We start from the raw sequence: 24,131 nt of genomic DNA, 5'->3' as shown, positions 1-24,131 counted from the left end.
CCAAATCCACTATTTTTTCCATTGAATTGGTTTCCTTCTGGATCCTTAACAATCTATTCTGCAACAATTAAATAAAAAACTTTAAAGTAGGAGAAAATGACTTAGTGTCACTCCTTGAATGAGTGTGGCTCACCATTTCTAATATCTTCCTCCATTCTCTAAGAAATCTGCTTAAGTCCTTATGGGAAAGGGGTGGGAACAGGTCTAAATGTGAAGTGTGATGAGCAGCTCTGTCCCTTATCTCGGTCTATTGCTAGCGGACAATCCGATATCTAGGGGGAGTTAAGGGGTATTTATCAAGAGGAGTCAAGAGCAAGTAGTTCTGTGTCATGGCCTAGCATCATAGAAATTTGCCAGATCTAAATTATGCAAGTTTATTTGGGGTATAGCGTATGTTCAAGGAAAACTAGTACCTCTGGGTGAGGGCTGCTAAGCCCTTTTCAGGACTGCTTTCCACCTTTGATGTTCACCTGAGTCATCTCTCATCAGTAGTTCCAAGAAGCTACAGTATGCGCAGTGGCCACATCGTGGTAAACCATATTGGTAGATAGGCTAAACCAGATTGAGGGTAATCAAGGGGGTTTCAAACCCTGTGATGAACATGTGAAGACTTCCCCTACTGGAATGGGTGCATGAGAACAATTTGTTCCATTGTCCTTGAAGGCAAGAACTTGGTTAAGATATGGAAAATGCTAAGGTCATCCACTATATCTAGAGTGATCACTAATATTGTCTTGCCTTTGGGCCATGACTACTTTGGAAGAGTGAGGTCAATGACTTCTTGCAATTCTGCCTCATTTAAATCCAATTTACATATGAATCAGACATCACCCATTCCCCCCCCCCCCCATTTTTACAATAAATGAAGAAGTGGCAGTATACTTTTCAGGGAGGTACACATTGATGAGATTGATACACGCATTGCCAGAAATAGCTCAGTGTTTGGGAAGCTCTTCAGAGCCACTGTACTGACCTTATTACTATATGCCTGTGAAACCTGGAGAGTCTACCAGCACCATGCCAGGAAACTGAATCACTTCCATTTAAATTGTCTTAGGAAGATTCTGAAGATCACCTGGCAGGAGAGGAGACCAGACACTGAGGTCCTTTTTTCAAGCTACGAAGACTTCAAACCTACTACAGAGAGCACAACTATGATGGGCTGGCCATATTGTTGGAATGCTTGTCAAAAAACTATTTTATGGAGAACCCTCACAAAGAAAGTAGTCATGGGGAGTCAGAAAAGGTCTCTCAAGAACTTTGGAGTTAATTGTACAGCATAGGAGACACTGGAACAGGACCACCAGTATGGCACACCCTCATCAGAGGGTGCTCTATGAGCAAGGTGGAATTGAAGCAGCTCAAAGTAAACATGAGATATGAAGTGTTTGCATGCACTATTTGTGCCTGATCCATGGATGAAGCATTCAGAGCTCTTACTGGTCTGATCAGCCACAGTCAGACACAATGCAACTTGTCTCTAATATAGTGATGTCATTTGGTCTTCAATACCAACCAACCAACCAATTATACAGGTGTCCAATAGGGGAACTTCAGTCACCTGATCCAATGTAATTGGAGAAAACATTTGGAGACAAGGGCTCCTCTGACAACTCTCAAACCACATGGTATTAGTTAAAGGGACCTAAACCATGGGGTTTCGGAGCTAGTCAAACCTTTTTAATGGTGTTATAATTTTCCCTTTAATAGGGGAGACTAGTAAAGACAATCAGTAAAGAGAGCAGACCTGGACCTGCTTGGCCAGTATGTACTGAAGCAGCAAGAGCTTTCAAATTTCTTTCTTGACCTATCAATTTGTTATTTTTCCATCTCTGATCCACCAAGGAAGTGGACAATGTAAGAGATTCAAATTCCCCCAGGATCTGTTGGAGGTAGGTGCTAGATGAAATTTTGACCTTTTTCACAATCAATGCTCTTCTAGGGAGGGTCAGACCACTAAGCTTAGAACACCATTCAAGGTATCTGATTCTTCTGCCTATGGATAAAGGAAAGCTTTACTTAGCAGTTCTGCAGGAGAAAAAGAGAGAGAGAGAGAGAGAGAGAGAGAGAGAGAGAGAGAGAGAGAGAAGGATGGGTTAAGCAGAACAACATCTAAGTCTGTCACTGTCTTCATTTCTCTTCAATCTCTCCCACCTTCCCACCTTTTTTTTTTAGGTTTTTGCAAGGCAAATGAGGTTAAGTGTCTTGCCCAAGGCTACACAGGCCACACAGGCCACACAGCTAAGTAATTATTAAGTGTCTGAGACCAGATTTGAACCCAGGTACTCCTGACTCCAGGGCTGGTGCTTTATCCACTGTGCCACATCCACTGTGCCACCTAGCCGCCCCCTTCCCAGCTTTTCTTAAAGAAGGGAAAGGGGAAAAAATGTTCTCTACAACCAAACATCTGAGAAGAATTCAGATTGATTTACCACTTATGCTCATGGGTTTGCTGGGTAGTTTGAGAATGTCACCACCCCCCACCCCCCAACAAAGCAGCATGAATGACCTAGGGAAGGACAGGAGGCAGCACAAACTGACTTTCCTGGAGTTGGATTTTCCAAATTGCCCTGAAGACTTTATTAGAATCAAGGAGACAAATAGGTATAAAGTTTCTCAGGCACATGAGCACTCGCAGGGCATGGATGTTAAGACTTAAGCAGAGCCCAGGCTCCATCTTGCCTTAGCTCCTTTATCTCAGGCTCTACCTCTAGAATGACTTGGTGATATTGGGCCTCCATTGGCATTCAAGACCCCATCGTCTGGGGGTAATGGTTCCTCTCCTATAGGGCCACCACCTTCCACCCAGAATGCTTTTTCCTCCTCCCACAAGGCATTTTCCTCTTCCCAAAGGGATTTTTTATCTTCCCACAGAGCCTTCTCTTCCTCTAGCAGGGCTCTCTCCTCTATCCACAGAACCTTCTCTTCCTCCCATAGAGCCTTGTCTTCCTGGAGAAGGTTCCGGTCTTTCTCCCACAAAGCATTGTCCTCTTTCCAGAAGGCTTTATCCTCCCTCCAGAAGGTACGGTATTTTTTCCAGAAGGCTTTTTCCTCTTCACGAAAGGATTTTTCCATTTCCCAGAAAGCTTTTTCCTCCTTCCAGAAAGTTTTCTCTTCCTCCCAAAAAGGTTTTTCCTCTTCCCAGAAACCCATGATTCGGCCCCGAAAGCCTCGAATCTTTGCCCGGAATTCCCACATCTGCTCCCTGAAGGCCTCGATCTTCTCACGGAAAACCTTCATCTCAGCCCGAAAGTTTTTCTCCTCCTGCAGCTTATGGATCAACTTCTTCTGGCGTATGGTAGGGGAGGGGGAGAGCAGTGACCGGAAGCAGCCAAACCCCATCCATTTGCTCACCCTGAAGGTAAACATCTTTCCAGTGAGCCTGGCAGGGATGGCTGCAGCAGACTGGTTGGCTGTTGTCCGAGCCCAAGTCAGCTGGTCAAGTCCTGCAAAGAGAGCAGAGAGAATATGTGTCCATGTCTGAGTCACAGGGCCAAGAGAACTAGATCCTGGGCCTGGGATGATTTATCCCATTTAGTTATTGGAAACCCAATGACCATTCTTCTTGTTACCTCATGACCTTCAGGTTAGGGATGGCATTAGTCCCCAGGATTCCCTCCCTCCTTCCCTCCCTCCCTTCCTTCCTTCTTTCCTTTCCCCTTTTTCCTTTTTCCTCAACTCTCTCCTCCCTTCCCTTCCCTTCCCCTTCCTTTTCCTTCCCCCTTCCCTTCCCTTCCCCCTCTCCTCCCCTCCTTCCTTCCTTCCATCCTTCCTCCCTTCCTTCCTTCCTTCCGTCCTTCCTTCCTTCCTTCCTTCCTTCCTTCCTTCCTTCCCTCCCTTCCTTCCTCCCTTTCTCCCTTTCTCCCTTTCTTCCTCCCTCCCTCCCTCCCTCTTTCCTCCCTTCAATTGAGATGAATGGGATTCCAATCCCATCTCTCTTATACTATCTACTTAACAGTTTGGGCAAATAACAACCTCCTTAGGTGTACATTTCTTCATCTGTATGATGAAGGGAGATTCTATCTAACTGTGGATCTATGAGCCCATTAAACAATGTCTATATGAGCAGAACCAGGAGAATATAGTACATAGCAACAGTAATATTGTGCAGTGATCAGCTGAGAATGACAACTATTCTCAGCACTACAGTGATCCAAGACAATGTTAAAGAGCTCATGATGAGGGACAGCTAGGTGGCATAGTGGATAAAGCACTGGCCTTGGAGTCAGGAGTACTTGGGTTCAAATCCAGTATCAGACACTTAATAATTACCTAGCTGTGTGGCCTTGGGCAAGCCACTTAACCCCATTTGCCTTGCAAAAACCTTAAAAAAAAAATTCATGATGAAAAAATGCTCTTCACTTCAGAATTGATGGAGTCTGAATGCAGATAGAAACATATTTATTTTACTTTTATTTTTCTTGGACTGTTTTTTGGTTCAGCTTTTTTCACAATGTGACTAATGTGAAAATATGTTTTGCATGACTACACATGTATAACCTTTATCAAATTGCTTGCCTTTTTAAGGAAGGGAGAGGGATGGAGGGAGAGAATTTGGAACTTAAATGAATTAAAAAATGTTGAGAAAATTAAATAAATATGTTGTTGTTCTTCATTCTCAAAGAGGACCAAAAATAATTAGATTTTTAAAAAACAATGTAGAAGTAAATGTAGAAGTAAACAATGAAGAAGTAATGAAGAAAACAATGTAGAAGTAAAAATAAAATGCAAATTTTGGGACAGGAGAGGGTAACTGAGTGGAACAGAAAAAGCCTCATATGCAAGGAAGCTCTCAAGCCTCAGTTTGTTCTTGAAGGAAGCCAGGGATTCTTAAAAGCAGTTGTTAATGAAAGGAGAGCATTCCAGATGTGGAAGACAGACTTTGTCAAGACTTGGAGTCAAGAGAAGGAATGTTGAGTTCAAGGAAAAGACAAAAGACAGATTAGCTGGAAAATAGCCTCCTGTTTTCTACTTTTTTAGAGACAGCATGTTACCCTTAGAAAGGGCAAGGGCAGATCAGAAAACTTGAATTTTGGTTTTGAATCTGTGACTGTGGCTAAATTACTTAAATAATAACTAGCATTCGGTCAGCTAGGTGGCCCAGTGGATAGAGCTGGGGCCCTGGAGTCAAGAGTCACTGAGTTCAAATCCAACCTCAGACACTACTTACTAATTGCCTAGCTGTGTGGCCTTGGGCAAGCCACTTAACCCCATTTGCCTTGCAAAAAAAAAACACCAACCTAAAAAAATAATAACTAACATTCATGTGGAGCAGATAGGTGATTCAGTAGATAGAGAACTCAGCCTAGAGTCAAGAAGATTCTTCTTTGTGAGTTCAAATCTGGCCTTCCATATTTACTTGCTATGTAAGTCACTTCATCCTATTCACCTCAATTTCTCATCTGTAAAATTGGGATATAGTGGAGAAGGAAATGGCAAACCACTCCTGTTATCTTTGCTGAGAAAATCTCATGGACAAAACCATGGGGTCAAAGAGAGATATGACTGAACAAAAAATATGTGCTTTAAGTAGTACATATTTAGGTTCACAAGATGCCTTACAAATATTCTCTTATTTAATCTTCACAATCACCCTGGCAGATAAGTTATCCCCAGCTGAAGAAACTGAGGCCAACAAGGGCTGAGCAGTTGACTGAAGGCCATTCCTAGAATATCTAGTGTGGATTTGAACTTTGATCTTCCTAACTCTAGGACCAACTCTCTGTCCACCTAGTTATCTCTTTAGGCTTCATACCTTCAAGAGCTTTGTTAAGTTGCTTCAGTCATTTCTGACTCTGTGTGATCCCAGTTGAGATTTTCTTGGCAACAATACTGGAGTGTTTTGCCATTTCCTTTTCCAATTCATTTTACAAATGAAGAAACTGAGGCAAGTTTGGTGAATTGAATTGTCCATTGTCACACAGCTAATAGGTGAGTAAGTCAGATTTGAACTCAGAAAAAAGAGTCTTCCAGCAATCTATTCTCTGTCCCACCCATCTGCCTCCTCATATATATAAATGGGGCTAAAAAATGGCCATTACTTAACTCATAATAATGTTGTAAGGAAAATTCTTGTAAACTTAGGAGCTCTATGTAAAAGGTATGTTATTATTATTATTTGTTACTCCTTAAGTATCAAGGCTAACACAATGGGAAGCCAAAGGACAATCAGTAATATGCCAACTGCCTGCTTACTGGATTGATCAAATACAATAGAATTATTAAAAATTCCCACAGTGCCCTGAATATCACTGAAGAAGAGGTCAATTTAAACCTCTGACAAAGACAAACTTGGAATAGAGCACAAAATTTCAACTAATTCTTGACTTCACACCCCCAGCTCTAATTCCTTACTGAATTGTCAGTCAAAATTATGTATGGGAACCACAGAACACTACTGGATTCAAATTAAAGGAAAACTGAGAAAACTTTATCCCTGCTTGGATTCTCATAAGAGTTATAAAGAAGGAGAAAACATGTTATTTCTTTTTTGGAATTCATAATATTAACCAGTAGCTTATAATAAGAGTACCATTATTACTCACATTCTCCTCTACCTCCAAGCATTTCTTTTCCTTCATTTGAGGAATAAGTAAATTCACTTTGTTTAATTTCCTCTACCAGCAATATATAATTCTAAACCTATGTTAGATTGGTAGGAAAAGCTGAAAAATTTGTATTTAATTAAGAACTCACAGTGGAAAGTAAACAAGAGTTTTTTAAGTTCACACCTCTTCTACTTCTCCTATCAAAACTTCAGAGACTGTAGTGACCAATTGCTACTATAATCTCAGGAGAAAAATTAAAGAGTCCTTGAATCATTTTCTAGAATTCCCAGCTGCAGCATTATTTCATGTTGTTACCATTTCAGTAGTAAAATATCTTCAAACAAGGGGAAACTGTGTAAATAAATATAGTGTGAACATGAATATGAGTGAAACATGCCAATATCAAATTTCTCTTCCTTGGGATAGTTCATGTCTGTGGCATGTCAAAAGGCAGAAGACAAGTTAAACATAACATACTTTCATCCTACGTAAGAATCTTTGATCTGCAAATCTAAAACAAAGGGGTACTTACTGCTTAGCTGTTCCCCAAATCAACTGGACAACTCTTGCAGCATCCAGGAGACAGGCACTCATTGTTTAGCCTATCAGGTCATTTCTAGTGATGTCATTTCAAAGCATGCAAAACCATTTGTGTTCGTAATGCTCCCTCCCTCTTTCTCTACCCATCCCTTTCCTCCTCTCTTGAGGTCAGCCCATGAGATGAAGATGAATGAGGAAAATGGAGATTGAAGTAATGGAACAAGGGAAAAAGATTCTAGGAGACCCAAATAATTTGCTCCATCTTCCTTTTTGAACTTAATTGAAAAGGACAGCAGCAATATGGATGACTCCAATGTTATCACAAAGAAGATTATGACCTCACTTCTTGCCCCAACTATTTCCCTTTGGAGTAGACCTTATGGAAATCACCTTTTATTTAAAGGTGTTTATCAGGAGAAGTTGATCTTCTTACCATCCTTGTTTTTCCTTTAAGCAATCTGGTGATATTGGTACTCAGTATTATTATAATACTCCTTTTACAGATAAGGAAACTGAGACTTGTAAAGGTTAAGTGTCCGGTTCAGTCACATATCTAATAAGTAAGTGATAGGCTCAGTTCTAGAATCCAGATTTTGTGATTCCAAGTCTCATTTTCATTTTATCAGATGATTAGAGAATGGGTAAATCAAAGTGAATCAGAATAATTGACTGGCAAGAGCTTCATGGAGAAGCTGGCATTTGAGATGAATCTTTTGAAGAATTAGAAGAACTTTTATGGATGACAAGGTAGGTTGATGGCACAATCATGCAACTTGTGGAGGTGGAGGTAAATATGACATTTGCTTGGGATGACGAACCCTATTATTGCATCCACCTAATTTCACTAGTTAGTGACTATGATTGTTACTGGATTACCACATTCAGCTCGGCTGGAACTAAAAGACTGTGCTGAGGAAGAATGGTACATGATTGTTTGTATAAACTCAGGCTATGGATAATTTGGAATATCAAACTAAAAAATTTGTACTTTTATATGCAATGGGAAGTCACTGAAGATTATATATATATATATATATACATTACATACATTATAATAACTATTATATTATGTTGTATTATATCATTTTATATCATATTATTCTATATTATATTATACTATGTTATATTATATTCTATTATATAAAAATACATCACATTACTATATTATATTAATTTAATATAGGAATGGTGCAATAGAGATGGAAAAATTTCAAGAGATAAAGGAACCCAAAGGGTTATCTAGTCTAGCCCTCCCCAAGAAGCATAAAGCCTGTTTTCACTCTAGACAAGTCATTAAGCCAGTCCTTGTTTGAATGCCTCTGTGGATAGGGACTTAGTATTCTAGATATGTCAAATTGTTAGGAGATATTTCTTAAATGATACTGCATCTGCCTTTACATAACTTCCCCCTTGGTTCTATCCTCTGAGCTATGAAAAAGACATTCATTCACTCCCTCTTCCATAAGATAACCTTATTTGAAGACAACTTTGATATTGGTAAACTTCATTCAGGTTAAACAGTCCATATTTTTTCAGCCATTCCTCACAAGATTTAGTTTTGTGTCTCTTCCATCATTCAAGTATTTTCCAGTGGGGGCAAGTACCCCATGATGAATAAAAGACCTGACTTCCCAATAAATATCATAGATACTGGAGAAAAGAACATGCATCCTAGTTATGTTTTTATAAGATAGTGGGAGATTGATTGGTCCTTATCCTGGTGGAGTTCAGTTTTGAATGAAGACAAGTCCCTTGCCCTTTCTTTGTCAATTCATGAAAAAGTTCTTACCAATGACATCACTCAAAAATGGAAGTTTGTTCTAGAATTACTGTCCACTCTGCTAACTTATGATCACAGTCAATTTTAATCTTTAATAAATAAGAGAAATCTCCTTTTTTACTTTTAGATTACATACTGTGATTCTATTTGCCATATATCACTTCCCACTGCAGTTCCATCTTCTACAGTCAATAAAGTGATTTTCTCCTAAAATGCCAGTCCAATTATGTTATCTCCATACTCAGTAATCCCCAATGACTCCTTATCACTTCCAGGAGCAAGGACAAAATTCTCTGTTAAGCTTTTAAAGCCCTTCATAACTCCCACCTCCCCTGCCTTTCTGTTCATTTTATATCTTAATGATCCCCTTCCACACACTGAGGGATCCACTGACACTGGCCTCCTTGCTGTTCCTGAAACAAAACACTCCATTTCTCAGCTCAGGGCATTTTCTCTTGTCTCCCATACCTATACTGTTTTTCCTCATCTCTGACTCCTGGCTTCCTTGGCATCCTTCAAGCCTCAGCTAAAATTCTATATATTCTACATGAAGTCTTTCTCAATCCCTCTTAATTCTATTGCTTTTTTTTCTGTTAGTTTTCTATTTATCTTGTACATAATATGTTTGTATATATTTGATATCTCCCCCCAATAGATTGTGAGTTCCTCATGGAAAAAATATATCTTTCAAATCTATGGATTAGGAAAGAGTTTATGACCAAGCAAGATAGAGGAGATTATAGGAAGTACAATGGATAATTTTGATTACACCAAATTAAAAACCTTTTGCACAAACAAAACTATTGCAGCCACAATTAGAAAGCAAAAAACTAAAAAAAAAATTTTTTTTGCAGAAAAAATTTCTCTAATAATGGCCTCATTTCTCAAATATTTAGAGAACTGAAACCAAGATTTATAAAAATAAAAGCTATTCCTCAGTTGAAAATGTTTTAAGGGTATGTATAGGCAGTTTTCAGGTGAAGCAATCAAAATTATCAATAGTTTTTAATAGTTATATTAAAAAATTGCTCAAAACCACCTTTGATTAGAAAAATACAAATTAAAACAACTGTGAGATATCATCACATACCCATCACATGGCTAACATGACAAAAAGGAAAATGACAAATATTGAAGGGGATGTGGAAAAAATGGGACGCTTATGTACAATTGGAGTTGTGAAGCAGTTCAACTATTTTGAAGAATACACAATCAAAGCCTTCAAAACTGTGTATACCTTTGATCCAGCACACTGTTGTGCATCCACACAAGATCAAAGAAAAAGGAAAAGATATATATTTGCAAAAATATGGTAGTTTTTTTTATGGTAACAAAGAACTAGAGATTAAGGGTATGCCCACTAAAACTGGGGAAATGGCTGAACAATTTGTAGTATGTGATTGCATCAGCCCCTGAAGTCAAGAGGACCTGAGTCCAAATCTGTCCTCAGACACTTGACTCTTACTAGATGTGTGACCTTGGACAAGTCACTTAGCCCTAATTGCCTCGCATCCAGGGCCATCTCCAGTTGTCCTGATTCATATCTGACTACCAGACCCAGATGGTTACAGGGGAGAAAGTAAGATTGTTGACTTAGCACAGCATCCCCTCACCCAGCTCCAATTCACTTGTTTGTCATGGCATCATCTCCATCATCTTCGATAAGGACAAACAACAACTCCTGGGTTATAGGAAAACTTGAGAAAACTTATATGAGTGGATGCAAAGTGAAGTGAACAAGAACCAGGAGAACATTTTTCACAGTAACAGCAATATTTAAAGATAGCCAACTGTGTAAACTTTTCTGATCGACAGTGATCCAAGACAATTCCACAGGACCCTTGTTGAAACATGCTATCCACCTCCAAAGAGAAAACTGATAAACTCAGAATGCTGATTGAAGCATACTATTTTTTCATCTTTCTTAATTTTTATAGTTTTGTTTATGTTCTCTTTTGGAAATTTGTTTTGCATGGCTTCACATGTATAATCTATATCAAATTGTCTGCCTTCTTACAGAGTGGGAAGGAAAAAAGGGAGAGACTTTGGAACTCAAAATTTTATAGTTATAATTAACTCTTGCTAATACTCAGAAGTTTCTTAATTCTCAATAGGGAAAAATCTAGTGTCAAGTTAAGAGCAATTAGACTGGGTCCTTAAAGCTTAGAAGATGCTGAAAATAGAAGGGTCTAGGTCTCTGTCTCCAGTTCCTTCAGTTTAGAGCAGGGATGGGGAACCTTTTTTTCTGCCAAGACCCATTTGGATATGTATAATGTCATTCATGGACCATACAAAATCATAAACTTAAAAATTAGCCTGACATATTTGTTCAAACATTTAGTCAATTCACCCCTAAAAAGTTCCTAGATTTATTGAATTTCTAGTCCTGCCTGAAATGGCCATAGGGTCTTATATGTCCATGGACTGGACATTCCTGCTCCTGGTATAGTGTCTATTAAGTGATCCCTATCAAGCTTTATGATAAAAGCTAGGGATACAAAGGCAAAGATAATTTCTGCCTCCAAGGATCACACATTTTAATGGGGAAGACAACAGGAAAATAATTAAGTACATACACATATTCAGAATATAAGGAAAACTTCAGTGCCACCTACACCTCGGGAAGAGGGAAGAGGGATTTTTCTCCCCTCCTCCTCCTCCTCCATCCTTCAGAGCTCTGGGAAAAAAGTTTCACCTTATTAGGGCTATCTCTTGTTACCATTTAAAGGTCTTGTTCTAACTCCCTCTTTCCCAAATGAAAGCACCAGTTTTAGAGGCCAGAGTTCTCTTTTTCAAACTGTTTCCTCTTTTTTTTCAAATTTCCTTGTAGGATATTGTGATGTTGAGAGCAGATACATGTAAAAGGGAAATTTTCATTTTAATTTGTTTTTTGATTCAAGTGGAAGTTGCCGTGAGTGACCCTGTAGACTTTCTTCTAAATTAGGAAGAAATCATGAGGAGGAGGTAGTGATTATAGGAGAGTGACTCAAATACAAGAGTGACTTCAATAAGGAAAACTTTTGTGCTGGGGAAAGCATGGAAAAAAAGGGAGAGCATTTATGCAGAAGCAATTTATTTTGACAGTGACTTTCCAAACACTCCCTGCCTTTTAAAAATAAAAAAAAAATTGTGTTTGAATAAGAACATTATTCATCTACACACACACACATACACATACACACACAAAAACATAAGTGTTTAGTTTGTTAGATGACACTATTGGAGCATATTATTACTATGTGTGCAGGTAGAGATGACAAGGATCAGGGTCAGATTTTTCTGTGGGCTCACTAGACTCATGACTAGGACTCAACTAATCCTGTTGGAAGCAAAAGGGTAATGGAAACCTTTTATGAATAAGGAGCCCTAGATAGGAGAGTGGAAATCTTCATCAACTTCTACCCTACAGCCCTTGCTGAGAGCACGGAGGGGGGATGATGAGAAAAAAGACCACTGAGAGCCCACTGGAGGGCCAGTGGGTCATAGATCTTCTATAGTTTTATCAAGACACAGCTCTTGGAAGAAAAGTCAGAGATGTGCAAACAGGAATGTCCCATTTTCTTAACCTCCATCTCATATTGCTGTTAACACTCCAAGTCAGGAAAACAATACACATTGTTTGTCCTATGGGCTAATGCAATCTAAGTGAAATGGAGGCATATGAAGTCTACTAAGGGAGGGAATGGCACGAGGAAGTTGCATTGAGTCATTACCAGAACAAAGAATTTCACCCTGTGGATGTTTAAAAATTCTCTCAATGAAGGACAATAGTAAAACTACTTGAGATTTTGCTTTTATCACCTTCTGGAATCGAGGACAGCTTAAAACATCTCATGGGTGACAACAGATCCCCAAGTGACTGTTTTACATGAGAGGTGGGATGGGATCAGTGCAACAGTCACTTGGATGTTCTGCTGCCATCTAGTCCTTGTACATGCTCAGTCCACATGCTTGAAAAATCTATTTACGCTTATTGTCTTCAGTTCCTCATCTGCAGCTCACTTTTCAGCCCCCTGAAATCTGGTTTCCAGTATTACCACTTACCTGAAACAATTCTCTCCAAAGATTTCTTGATTATTTGATTCCCGAGTTTTTTCTTGGTCACATTTCTAGATTTCTCTGCAGCTTTTGCCTCTTTTGTTTGCCTGGTAACCTGATTACTCATTAGCTTTGAAGAACTCTTTATTTTTTTTTAATTTTTTTTTGTAAGGCAATGGGGTTAAGCGACTTGCCCAAGGTCACACAGCTAGGTAATGTCTGAGATCAGATTTGAACTCAGGTCCTCCTGATTCCAGGACTGGTGCACCACCTAGCTGTCCCTACTCATTAGCCTGGGAAATAATTCTTTTTCCTAGTTAACCTACCTTTCTTAATCATTATGTCTCCTTTGCTGTATTATCATCAGTGTTCTATCCTCTACATGTGACTGTAACCCAGAATTCTATCTTCTTTCATTGATCTCATCAGCTCCCATGAACTCAATTACTATTGCAGATAATTCCAAAATCTACAAATCCATTTCTTTCTTTCCTGAACTTCAATTAGCCACCATCAGTTGCCTGTTGAATATTTCAAACTCAGTACATCCAAAACTGAACACATATAACTACTAAACAATCCTGCCCCCAACTTCCCTATTTCTTTCAAGGATACCACCATCTATTTCAACCAACCTGTTTTAAACAACCAGTCAATCAGCAAACATTTATATGTATCCAAAATATTGGACAACAATGTTTTATCCTTCATTTTCTTTTTTTCTTTTTTTAGGTTTTTGCAAGGCAAGTGGGGTTAAGTGGCTTGCCCAAGGCCACACAGCTAGATAACTATTAAGTGTCTGAGACCAGATTTGAACCCAGGTACTCCTGACTCCATCCCTGAACCCTATCCTTCATTTTCAAAGAAGACCATGACACCAGGGGAGATTGATGTCATGACAATCACTTGAATTGAATTTGACAGAGGGGATGCTGTGCTAAGTCACCAAACTTCTTTTCTCCTCCAGAGCCATCAATAAAGTTTGGTCACTGACATATTTCCTAATATATAATCTTATTATATGAGTAGTAGTACTATTAGTAGTAAATAGGCTATAGGAGATTGTTTTTATGAAAAAGCTTATACATATCTCTCAATTTTTTTTATGGGAGCCAAAGCTTTCCTGGAATAATTCCTGGAAGAATAATTCCACCAAAGAATGGTATAAAATTATCTGTCTATATAAATATCTGCTTACTACAAGGAAAAAGGTGAAATAAAATATGAACTTTAGAGTTCCTCCCTTTTGTGAGGCAAAATTAAAGTAAAAATAAGTTTTTAATTCCAACAAGAATTACAAACTCATGTTGAAATAAAAAGTCATTGAATTCATACCACTAGATAATCATCAAAACAAACCAGTTTCCAGAAAAGTAGCAAAATAAATTTTAAAATTCCAACAAGTTTCATAAAAATAAAATGTGATGGAGTCAGCTCTAATTCAAAATGATCACCAAAATTTCAAGGCAAAGAAAGTTAAAAAACTCAAATCTCTAGGACCAGCCCCATCAGGTAGTATATATTAACCCACCTCCTAGGAGGTGGGTAAAGCTTCCACATTTAATTTCAGCTTCTAGTGGTGGAGGTGGAAGAATTCACAAAAAACCCTAAGGGTATAATCTGTGGGGAATAAAGACATTTCAGGAAGCAAATTCTAACTTTTGTTAATCTGTTCCAAGTTTGTGGTTCAATTGCTACTTTACTTACTATGTTATTTCATTCGATAACTTTTCTTTTAAATAATTGTATCCTCTGACTGCCTAGGGAAAACTAAATAGGGGTTCATGAGTTAATAGTTTAAACCCAAAAGAATAATTTGAACCTATGGGTTTTTATTTTGCTTTATTTTGTTTTGGAGGGGAGTAGGCACATGGAAGAGGAGAATGTTATGTTTAAAATACAACACCCTCAAATGCTTGTGGGTAGCTAAAGCAACTCCATTTTGTCTATAGTTCCTCAATCTCGCCCCTGACCCTGAAAGTAGGTACTCTCCTTTCTCCTGAACCACCCCATTCCCCTCTGTGAAGTTCCTTCCTGCTGGAACAGCAAGAACAGTTCTATTTATTAAGGTGGGGTTAAATGAGATAATTAACCTGAAAAAGAACCTTTCCTGTTACCAGCCCTAGAAAGAGGCCTGCTCAATTCTGAAGTTCTCCATTCCCAATTCATCTCCTGCCCAAACTGAAATCTATGTATCCTTTGTCCTTAATGTTCCTTGGGAAAGTCTTTGTCCCATGTGGGTGGGACTCCCTTGCTGGCAAACTCAACAAACTCTGGTTAGTTCCTAAATTTATGGGATTGAGTTGAGGGTATGACTTTGTTTCTGGGGTATGACTTTGACTCTGTTTCAGTTTCTGGTTTCTTGGGACACTGACAATTTTACCCACATGCTTCTAGGTCATTGTTCTCTTATTGCTTTGCACTGACATGTATTACTGTTTTCAATGTTTATTTGCCGTAAAAAAATTTTTTAATCATTTAATAGTTTCTTCAGTCCAAGGAAATTGATTTTTGGATTCTTTGACAATCTAGATTATTTAAGTAAGGATAATATTATTATATGTTTCTTCTCAGAATCCCAGATTTCAACAGACCAACTAGTCTAACCTTTACTTAAAAAAACGATTCTTCTTCTCCCATTCCCTCTCATGTCCAGAGGAATGGGAGGGACTGTTGGTTCATGGACAGTAACTGCCTAAGTTTGGTTCTGGCTTTTGTAGCCCTTGCTATCAATGGGAGTGTTTGTACAAAGAGAAAGTGCTTAGCAAGGGTAGGGAGGAAGCTCTCTGTACCTTCTGGAGAAATTAAGACAGGGATGGCTGAAAGCTGTGAAAGACAGGAGTTCTTTCTAATGGTTTTCTGGAGAAGAGAGCTGTGTTTAGAATATATGACAAAAACTGACGCTTCAAATTCTACCCAGTTTTTCCTTCCAACATATCTAATTAGTCAGTCTGGAAATGCTCAACATTATCAGCAATTATTTGGCAGAAGTGAGGACTAACATGACAATAGCTAAAACATTTTGTTCCCTGTAACTAAAAAACCTTTCCATGCTCCCATTTATTCATGTTAATTTAGGGGGAACTTTTCATGGCATAACATTGAGATCAGGTCAAATTCACAGCCAGTGCTTGATGATCTCCATATCCATGAGTTAGGAGTAAAAACTTGCAGCTACCCATCATCCAGTGGGAAGAAAGACATTTATAATCTGATTCCCATGAAAAATGAGCTTTGGAGAAGGTCAGGCCAGTCCTAAGATGGGTAGGGAGAAATTTATCACATACTGATAATCTAGGAGAGACAGCAAGGATGGAGGATAAGAGATGAACCTCTGCTTACAGATTGTATACCATGGGATTATGAATGATCAGGAAGCTATGAGTTAATGATCCAGTTGTTCGTTCAAAAATGAGCAAAGGTCATCAATTTTTTATTTGGGGGAGCTCTGCTTTCACCATGTGTTTTGACCTGGGATAATTTTTGAGAATTGAGACTTTTGATTAAGAAATATATCCACTTGAAAATGTAGAATTTATACTGTTCTGGGAACAACCTTAGAAATTGCCTATTTCAGAGATCCAGAGATATTAAATGACTTGGAGACTTCTGGGTCATGTGAGCAATAGGATGGAAGACTAGACATTTTCTCTGATTCCCATGATCTCTGCAACCTCTCCAAAACAGAAATTATACACCAAAGATAAAGCAAATCCATCTTTCTTCATGGTCTAGGACACCAAGAATCCAAAAGAAGGATAAAAATTCCCAAATTCCTGAACTTATCTTTAATGACCCTGAGCATACTCAGAATCCCTTCCCTACTTAGCAGTACACTGTTCTAGCAGACCCAAAGACACAACTTAGGCTTACATGAAAACCTGCTCCTAAACCCTGGTCCATCTTCTTTCCAATGCATAGCGACCCCATTTCATCAGATCTCAACAACCAGCTTGACCACAGCAATTGAGGAGCAAAAGTCTGTTAGGAGATGCAAATACATACCAAAGTCTGACCTGCTGGTAGTGGAAAGATAGGCTCTAAACTGCCAACGTCAGGATCAAAAACCAAAGAACACAGAGATTGAGGTAGGTTGCCATTACAGAACACTGTTAATGTGGGGAGCTGTACAGCAATCCACCAAGCTTGAAAGAACATAGAATTCAATTGGACCCAATTCTACCACCCAAATATCAGTTGGAAGAAAGACTTGGGCTAGTGAACCATAAATTGCCCAGTGTGGGAAGATACTAAGACATTTTGAGTTCCAGACCCCAAAGAAACCATGATCAGAGGCAAAGGAGTCAGTGAGTCACTTGGAGTCAGGAGGATGGGAGTTTCAATCTGGTCTCAGACACTTGACTCTTACTAGCTGTGTGACCTTGGGTAAGTCACTTAACCTTGATTGCCTCACATCCAGGGTCATCTCCAGTCGACTTGATACATATCTGATCACTGGACCCAGATGACTCTGGAGGAGAAAGGCTGGTGGCCCAGCATAGCTCCCCTTCACTCAAATTCAATTCATGTACTTGTCATGGCATCACCTCCCTGATGTTGTGGTCTTCTTCAAAAATGAAGGACAAACATTACTGGAAAAATAAGGGGGGAGACTAAAATTACTAAAGATTTCAAGATGAATATTCAGAGATCTTGAATATAAACAGCTAAATCAAAAGGAAAAAGTGACAATAAAAGGATATATAGTCTCCAGATCTAGCAATGAGTTCAGAAATCTATAAAAAATACTGCAAAACAAAAACTATTTAATCTGTGATGAGACAGAAGACTATGGAATTTTAGGAGATGGAAATACATGCTATACCTGAGTGGTTCAAAAAAAGAAAAATGAATTATGAGAGCAGAAATTATTTCCTGAAAAATAAAAATAATGAACAAAATAGAAAAATAGGAACTTTCAATGGCAAATCTCACCAAATGAGAACAGTAAATTGGGAATGAAAATATATAGAAGTACAGGACAATCTAGGAAAAAAAGAGAAACAAAAGACAGTAACATTAAAAGAAAGTATGGCCACTATACAACCATTACCTTCATATGTCAAAGACAGAATACATAGGGACCACCTAAGGATCATAGATTTCCTAGAACAACATTACATAGCAAAAAGTTCTAACACCAAAATGATGGGGGGAAACACCATAATGAACATTTTCATAATGAAAGAAATAATAGAAGAAAACTGTCCAGAATTTCTAAATACAGAAAATGAAATTCCAATTGGAAGAATTCACAGATCACCTCCAGGGAAAAAAAATCTAAAGATTCAAACTCTCAAGAAATTGTAGTTAAATTGAATAATTCAATTCAGAAACAAGTTCTTCAATCCATCAAGAGAAAGACCTTTAAATAAAATAGAAATCCCTTTGAATAATGCAAGACTATTCTGCACCTACTAGAAAATGTAGGAGAGAATGAAATAATGTGTTCCAATGACACAGCTCAAGGTGACTTACCTTGCAAATCTGAGCTTAATCATTCAGGGAAAAAAATAAGACATTCTTCAAGTACTTTGTTTTTTTTCTGTGTGGATGATTAATCTAAACTCTTTTGAGTAAATAAGGAATTTATTTAAGAGGTTCTACATCATTCTAAAGTTTAATGCAATCAGTATAGTGTCATCTATAAACAGTGGTATCTGGTGGATGTCACTATCTTTAAGTAATTACTTGGGCTTTATGAGAGAATCTCTTCACTTGATAATAATAGTTACAGAAACATCAAACAAAGCTGACTTTGTTGTTACATCTTTAAGGGATTTTATATAATTTTTAATACATGCATAAAAGACTCCTCTTTGGAGGAAAGCATTTAAGGTATTACTTTGCTGTATTAAACCAAATGTTATGGGCTTTTTTTACATAAAGAAAAAGGACACTGGGATCTTATATTCTCTATATCTTTCAGTCAATTATATAGTTATAAAGATGTAATATAAAATATTGCTTGAGAAAGTTTGTTATTTTCTATTAAGGATACACTTGATATATTTATGTAGTATTCTCATAAAAATTTTGTAAAGATGAGAGAGAAGGCATTTATCATTGATTTCCCCTCATTTCTGCTTCTGCCTTTTCCAGACTTCAATGTCATGCTTCATCTGATATCTCACTCTGGAACTTTCTTCAGAGTATGGGGACTACTCATCTTGGAACATCTATCCTTTCCTGAAACCCCTTCACCATGTAAAATCCCTCATGGGATTCTCCCATTGGATTCCTTTTGGGGCTTCTCTTTTCAGGAAGTGAGACAAGCATAATCTTACTTTTTGCTTAGACAGTTTTCCTTTCCACTACAAAGGGTTTAAAGGACACAGTGCCCCCACAATCTAGAAAATCTGCATATAAATTTTTTTATCTTTCCTTTGTACCAGAGAAGTCTAAACCATTAGGTATTAAAAGGTAAAAATATGTTAATATTATATAATACTATACATCTATTTTCTGCATTTCTGAGATTCTAAACTTTTTCTGTCTCATCTGCTAACTTCATGTATGGTCTATACCTTCTGCAAAACTCCTGCTCCCATTCCCATTTAATTTCTTATGTCAACTGTTGATAAATTCAAATTGTGATAGGGGAAAGTTGCTGTGGGGAAAGTTGCAATGTGGAAAGTTGTGATGTGGAAAGAATAACTAAATTTCCCCAACACTTATCATAGTTCCTGGCTCATAATAAGACTTAATAAATGAATATTGCCTTGCTGCCTATTCATTGATATTCTCTTAGTTTCCTATTCATGGTAATAATAAAATTTGAGACTTCTACCCTTTTAATATTCTCCCATCTTTCAACTACATTGGGAATTTATCTCTCAATGCCTTTCAAATTAGATCATTTTAAGCAGAATCTCCTCTGTTTATTTTGTTTTCAGCTGACTGCTTCTCCTCTCTTCATTTTCTATAGCATTAGTTCCATTTCCTCTCGCAGCATATCTAGGACTGGTTTTAGAGTAAAAATATGGCAACTCCATTATCCTTGATAGTGAAGAAAATTAATTGTAAAAATCTTTACAGTTCTTTCCCATTTTATCTATTTTATCAGGTTAAATAAGGTATCTATGAGCAGTACATACTAACAAGGATGTTACATAGCTCAAAGAGAAAGAAAATGAAGAATTAGATAAAAGCAAACAAACAAAATCTATTTTTTCTGGGTATAATTGATTAAAGAGAAAAGATTTTCCATATAATCTAAACTTGAAAGGAGCCTCTAGTTCATTAAATAAAAATATGTCACCAGAATTCCTAGTAATCCAACTCATGATAATAATAATAATAATAATAATAATAATAAAGATGATGATGATGTTGATAATTGCTAAGTGAATTAACCTTGACTTGATATGCCATTCCAATTTTTAAGTTCTTGCCATTCCAAATTGCTTGCTTTACATACATTTATTATGGGAATAAAGTTATTTCCATGATATGTTTAAATAATGACTAATGTTCAAACTGGCATCTCTTTAGAAAACTATGATGTCGACAAATGAGTAGATAAAATACTAGAAAATCAGGCTGAAATATCCCCTTGTCAAATTATTCCACTTCAACCAAAGTAGAAATCTATTATTATTTTAGAGTTTTAGAAGGTCTTATTTAAACTGCATTTAGTTGCAAAATTTTTATATGTATATGTATATATTTATTATATTTAAAGTATCAAAAAGGGATATTTAAAGTAATGTAATTTTGCTCTTAATTTGTTTTAAGGGAAATTAAGGAGTTTTATCCAAATTGAAACAATAGAAAGTCATAGTTTGAGTGATATGACTGAATTTATTTCCATATATGATATTATTAAAGATAAATTGCTTTCCTTCCCCAAATTAAGTTCATTCCAGTTCTGAGAGGTTACTTGCCAATCCAGTTAGGTCATTCCTAAAGTAAGTCTAAAATTAATATTCAGGAAAGAAGACATTTTCAGCTATAACAATTGCATCATGGACAGTTTAGGGTAAGTTCTAAAATGAGACTTTTGCTAGTTTGAATCATTACAGAATATGCAGGTAACTACTGCTGATGTATTCATCTCAGCTGCTAAGATGAGCTTTAAATTAGTTCTCTTCTGATTACTGAGGTTTCAGTAGCTTGCATGGAACAATGGAAAGAGGGCTGAATTTGAGGGGGAGAATATGTTCAAATCCCAACTTCACCATTTACCACCTACATACCTTTGGCAAATCACTGCACCTTTATTTTTAAAATAAAGGAGTTGGACAAGATGACCTTTAAGAATTCTGTCCACTCTGCATTTAATGATTCTTTTCTACATTGCAACTGAGTGAAAGTTAAGACAGGATTGAAGCCTGAGATAGGAAGAAAGCACCTAAATGCTTTAAGCACATTCAAATCCCCAACCAAAAGGATGACACCCTAAGCTACTGGAAGAACTTATTGTCCTTCCTTATCATAGAAGACTAAAATGACATCACTATGTTTGAGACAAATTACGTGTGTCCAACTGTGACTGATCAGAACAATATGAACTTGGAATGCTCTACCACAGGTCGAGCACAAATGGTCCATGTGAACACCTGGGGTGGGTTCTCTAAACTTCCTGATGTCATGTTTCCTTTGAGTTGCTTCAATTCTGCCTTCCTCATAGAGAGCAGCACCCTCACTGATGAGGGCCTGCCATGCTGGGAGGTCCTGTGCCAGTGTCTCCCATGCTGTACAATCAATTCTAAATTTCTTCAGTGAGATCTTCAGGGTATCCTGGTATCACTTCTGAAACCCCTGTGAGATCTTGCCCTGTGTGAGTTCTCCATAAAATAGGTTTTTTTGGCAAGCATATGTCTGGCATTCTTACAATATGTCTAGTCCATCATAGTTGCATTCTCTGTAGAATATTGGAATATGAGGTAGTTTAGCTTAAGAAGTTTAGCTCAGTGTCTGGTATCTTCTCCTGCCAGGTGATTTTCAGAAGCCATTCAGTTTCCTGACACGATACTAATAGACTGTCCAGGTAAAATATCCAGGCATACAGCAATGAGGTCAGCACCACAATTCTGTAGACCTTCAGTTTGGTAGTCAGTCTAATACTTCTTCTCTCTCAAACTTTCTTTCAGAGCCTCCCAAATATTGAGCTATCTCTGGAATGTCAGTGTGAAACTCTGTCGATATGTACCTCCTTGGAAAGGACACTGACAAGGTAAGTGAACTTGTCCACAGAACTCTGAATTTCTCCATTTGCTTAATCAAGGGTTTCACATATGGATGGTGTGGTGTTGGCTGATGGAGAACCTGAGTTTTCTTGGTATTAATTGTTAGACCAAAATAAGCACAAGCTGCAGAGATTTCATCCATACTTTGTTGCATCTCAGCTTCAGAGGCTGCATTGATTGCACAATCATCTGCAAACAGAAGATCATTTGTTCTTCACCAAATTTTGCCTTTATTGCAGTGGCTGACCTTGAGGGGTTTGATAATATGGCTGAAAACATCATGCTAAAAAGTATGGGAGCAAGGATACATCCTAGTTTCACACCATTGGTGACTGGGAAATATCAAGAGCATTGTCCACTATCCAGAATCTGGATAGTACAACACTGATCACCTTCTCTGGGCAACCAAATTTAGACACAATTTCCCATAAAACCTCATTATTGACAGTATCAAAGGCCTTGGTCAGATCTACAAATGTTGTGTACAGACTTCTGTTCTCTTCCTAGCATTTTTTCTGGAGTTGTCAGTCAGAAAACACCATATTGACTATTCCTCAACCCTTTCTGAAGCCACACTTCCAGGGAAGTGACCATCTTCCAGGTGAAGGATCAGCCTCTTTAGAAGGACTCTGGCAAGAATCTTACCAGCAATGACTCACTCTCTTTTTCAAAGTCATGATCCAGCATAGCAAGGCAGTCAAGACAACTGGTGATGGCTCCGAATGCAGTGGATGACCTTGGTGTCTTCAATATCTAACCAAGCTCTAAGCGCGTCACAGCATCTGCTTCATGGCCATTGGAATGATTTGTTCTTCTCTGTCCATTCCACTAGTGGAAGACTTCACGTGTTTGGAGTAAACCACTCACCAATGAGCTTGAGATTACCCTGGTTACCCTCAACCTGGTTAAACCCATCTGCTGAAATGGTTTACTGGGGTGTGGCCACTGTGCATGCTACAGCTTCTTGGAGTCACTGGTGAGAGTTAGGTGGCTGAGGTGGACATCAAAGGTGGAAAGCAGCCTCATACCAAGGTACTAGTCTTCCTTGAACACAGCCTATACCCTGGAAGAACTTAGAGATGGGAAAGTGTAAAAATAATTGTTAGGAACCTTTGAGAACCCAACAGGAATGGGAGGTGTGCCAGAAGACTGAAAGTAAGTACCTGACTTTATTTTTAGAAGTGGAATAAAAGAAATAGAAACCATACATAGGTAACCCTGGGAAAATTCCACAATTAATTATCAGACAGTGACAGGGCTATTAAAAAAAAAAGCAAATGAGGGACAGCTAGGTGGCGCAGTGGATAGAGTACCAGCTCTGGAGTCAGGAGGACCTGAGTTCAAATATGACCTCAGATATTTAATTACCTAGCTGTGTGACCTTGGGCAAGTCACTTAATCCCATTGCCTTGCAAAAACCAAAAAAAAAGCAAATGAGATCTCAATATAAATACACATATAGAGAGAGACCTTTTAATGCACAAGCAGTGACGTACATGGCAATGGAAGCTAGGTGGGGGATTGGGACAAAAATTTACAACCTTCTAGGCTTCTCATGTTTTGGGGGTGGTGGTGGTGGTGAGGTAATGGGGTTAAATGACTTTCCCAAGGTCACAAAGCTGGTAAGTATCAAATGTGTGGGGTAGGATTTGAACTCAGGTCCCCTGACTTCAGGGGTTGGTGCTGTATCCACTGTACCACCTAGCTGTTCTCAGGTTTCTCTTTATAACACAGAAGTTGCAATTTTCATAGTACAGAGAAGCTCCTTGGAGGAAATGAACACTTCCTTATTTTTAAAAATTTTTATTTATTTAAGACAATAGGGTTAAGTGACTTGCCCAAGGTCACACAATTATGTAATTTTCCCTAGAGCCCCGGGGAACACTTAGCTCAGCTGGGGATTAAGGCCTAGAAACTAAGATTGACTTCTGACTACAAGTTAGGTGAAAGTTAAACCAAGAAGAACCAAGGGAGACAGTAGAGGGCAAAGCAGTTCAGAAAATATAAGAATTGACTCCCCCAAAATTCAACAGG

At 38.1% G+C, this 24,131-nt stretch overlaps 2 protein-coding genes across 6 annotated transcripts in view; one reads left to right on the top strand and one right to left on the bottom strand.

Moving 5' to 3' along the window:
* Window positions 1-2,551: 2,551 nt before the first annotated feature.
* Window positions 2,552-7,372, bottom strand: CCDC70 (coiled-coil domain containing 70). Its single transcript, XM_074217192.1, has 2 exons — window positions 7,081-7,372; window positions 2,552-3,446 (listed from the first exon to the last, which is right to left on the bottom strand). Exon 2 carries the CDS (start codon window positions 3,367-3,369, stop codon window positions 2,698-2,700), a length of 672 nt encoding a protein of 223 aa, XP_074073293.1. The 5' UTR covers window positions 3,370-3,446; window positions 7,081-7,372; the 3' UTR covers window positions 2,552-2,697.
* Window positions 7,231-24,131, top strand: part of TMEM272 (transmembrane protein 272) — an 85,132-nt gene continuing 68,231 nt past the window's right edge. For 2 of the 5 annotated variants that reach the window (XM_074217188.1, XM_074217189.1), the window contains exons 1-2: window positions 7,239-7,491; window positions 22,002-22,084. In XM_074217188.1, the coding sequence (XP_074073289.1) occupies window positions 22,055-22,084 (30 nt within the window). In that variant the 5' untranslated portion in view covers window positions 7,239-7,491; window positions 22,002-22,054. Of the gene's footprint in view, window positions 7,492-7,714; window positions 7,836-16,827; window positions 16,995-22,001; window positions 22,085-24,131 lie in introns of all 5 variants that reach the window. The other 3 variants (XM_074217187.1, XM_074217186.1, XM_074217185.1) reach the window with 3 other exon arrangements.

Source organism: Macrotis lagotis, chromosome 1 (genome assembly GCF_037893015.1).
Source record: "Macrotis lagotis isolate mMagLag1 chromosome 1, bilby.v1.9.chrom.fasta, whole genome shotgun sequence".
NCBI lineage: Eukaryota > Metazoa > Chordata > Mammalia > Peramelemorphia > Peramelidae > Macrotis > Macrotis lagotis.
This window is presented reverse-complemented; position numbering and strand designations above follow the sequence as displayed.

Bases quoted from the DNA above. Each gene is read 5' to 3' on its own strand.
- CCDC70 (XM_074217192.1), bottom strand. From the start codon at position 3,369: ATGTTTACCTTCAGGGTGAGCAAATGGATGGGGTTTGGCTGCTTCCGG.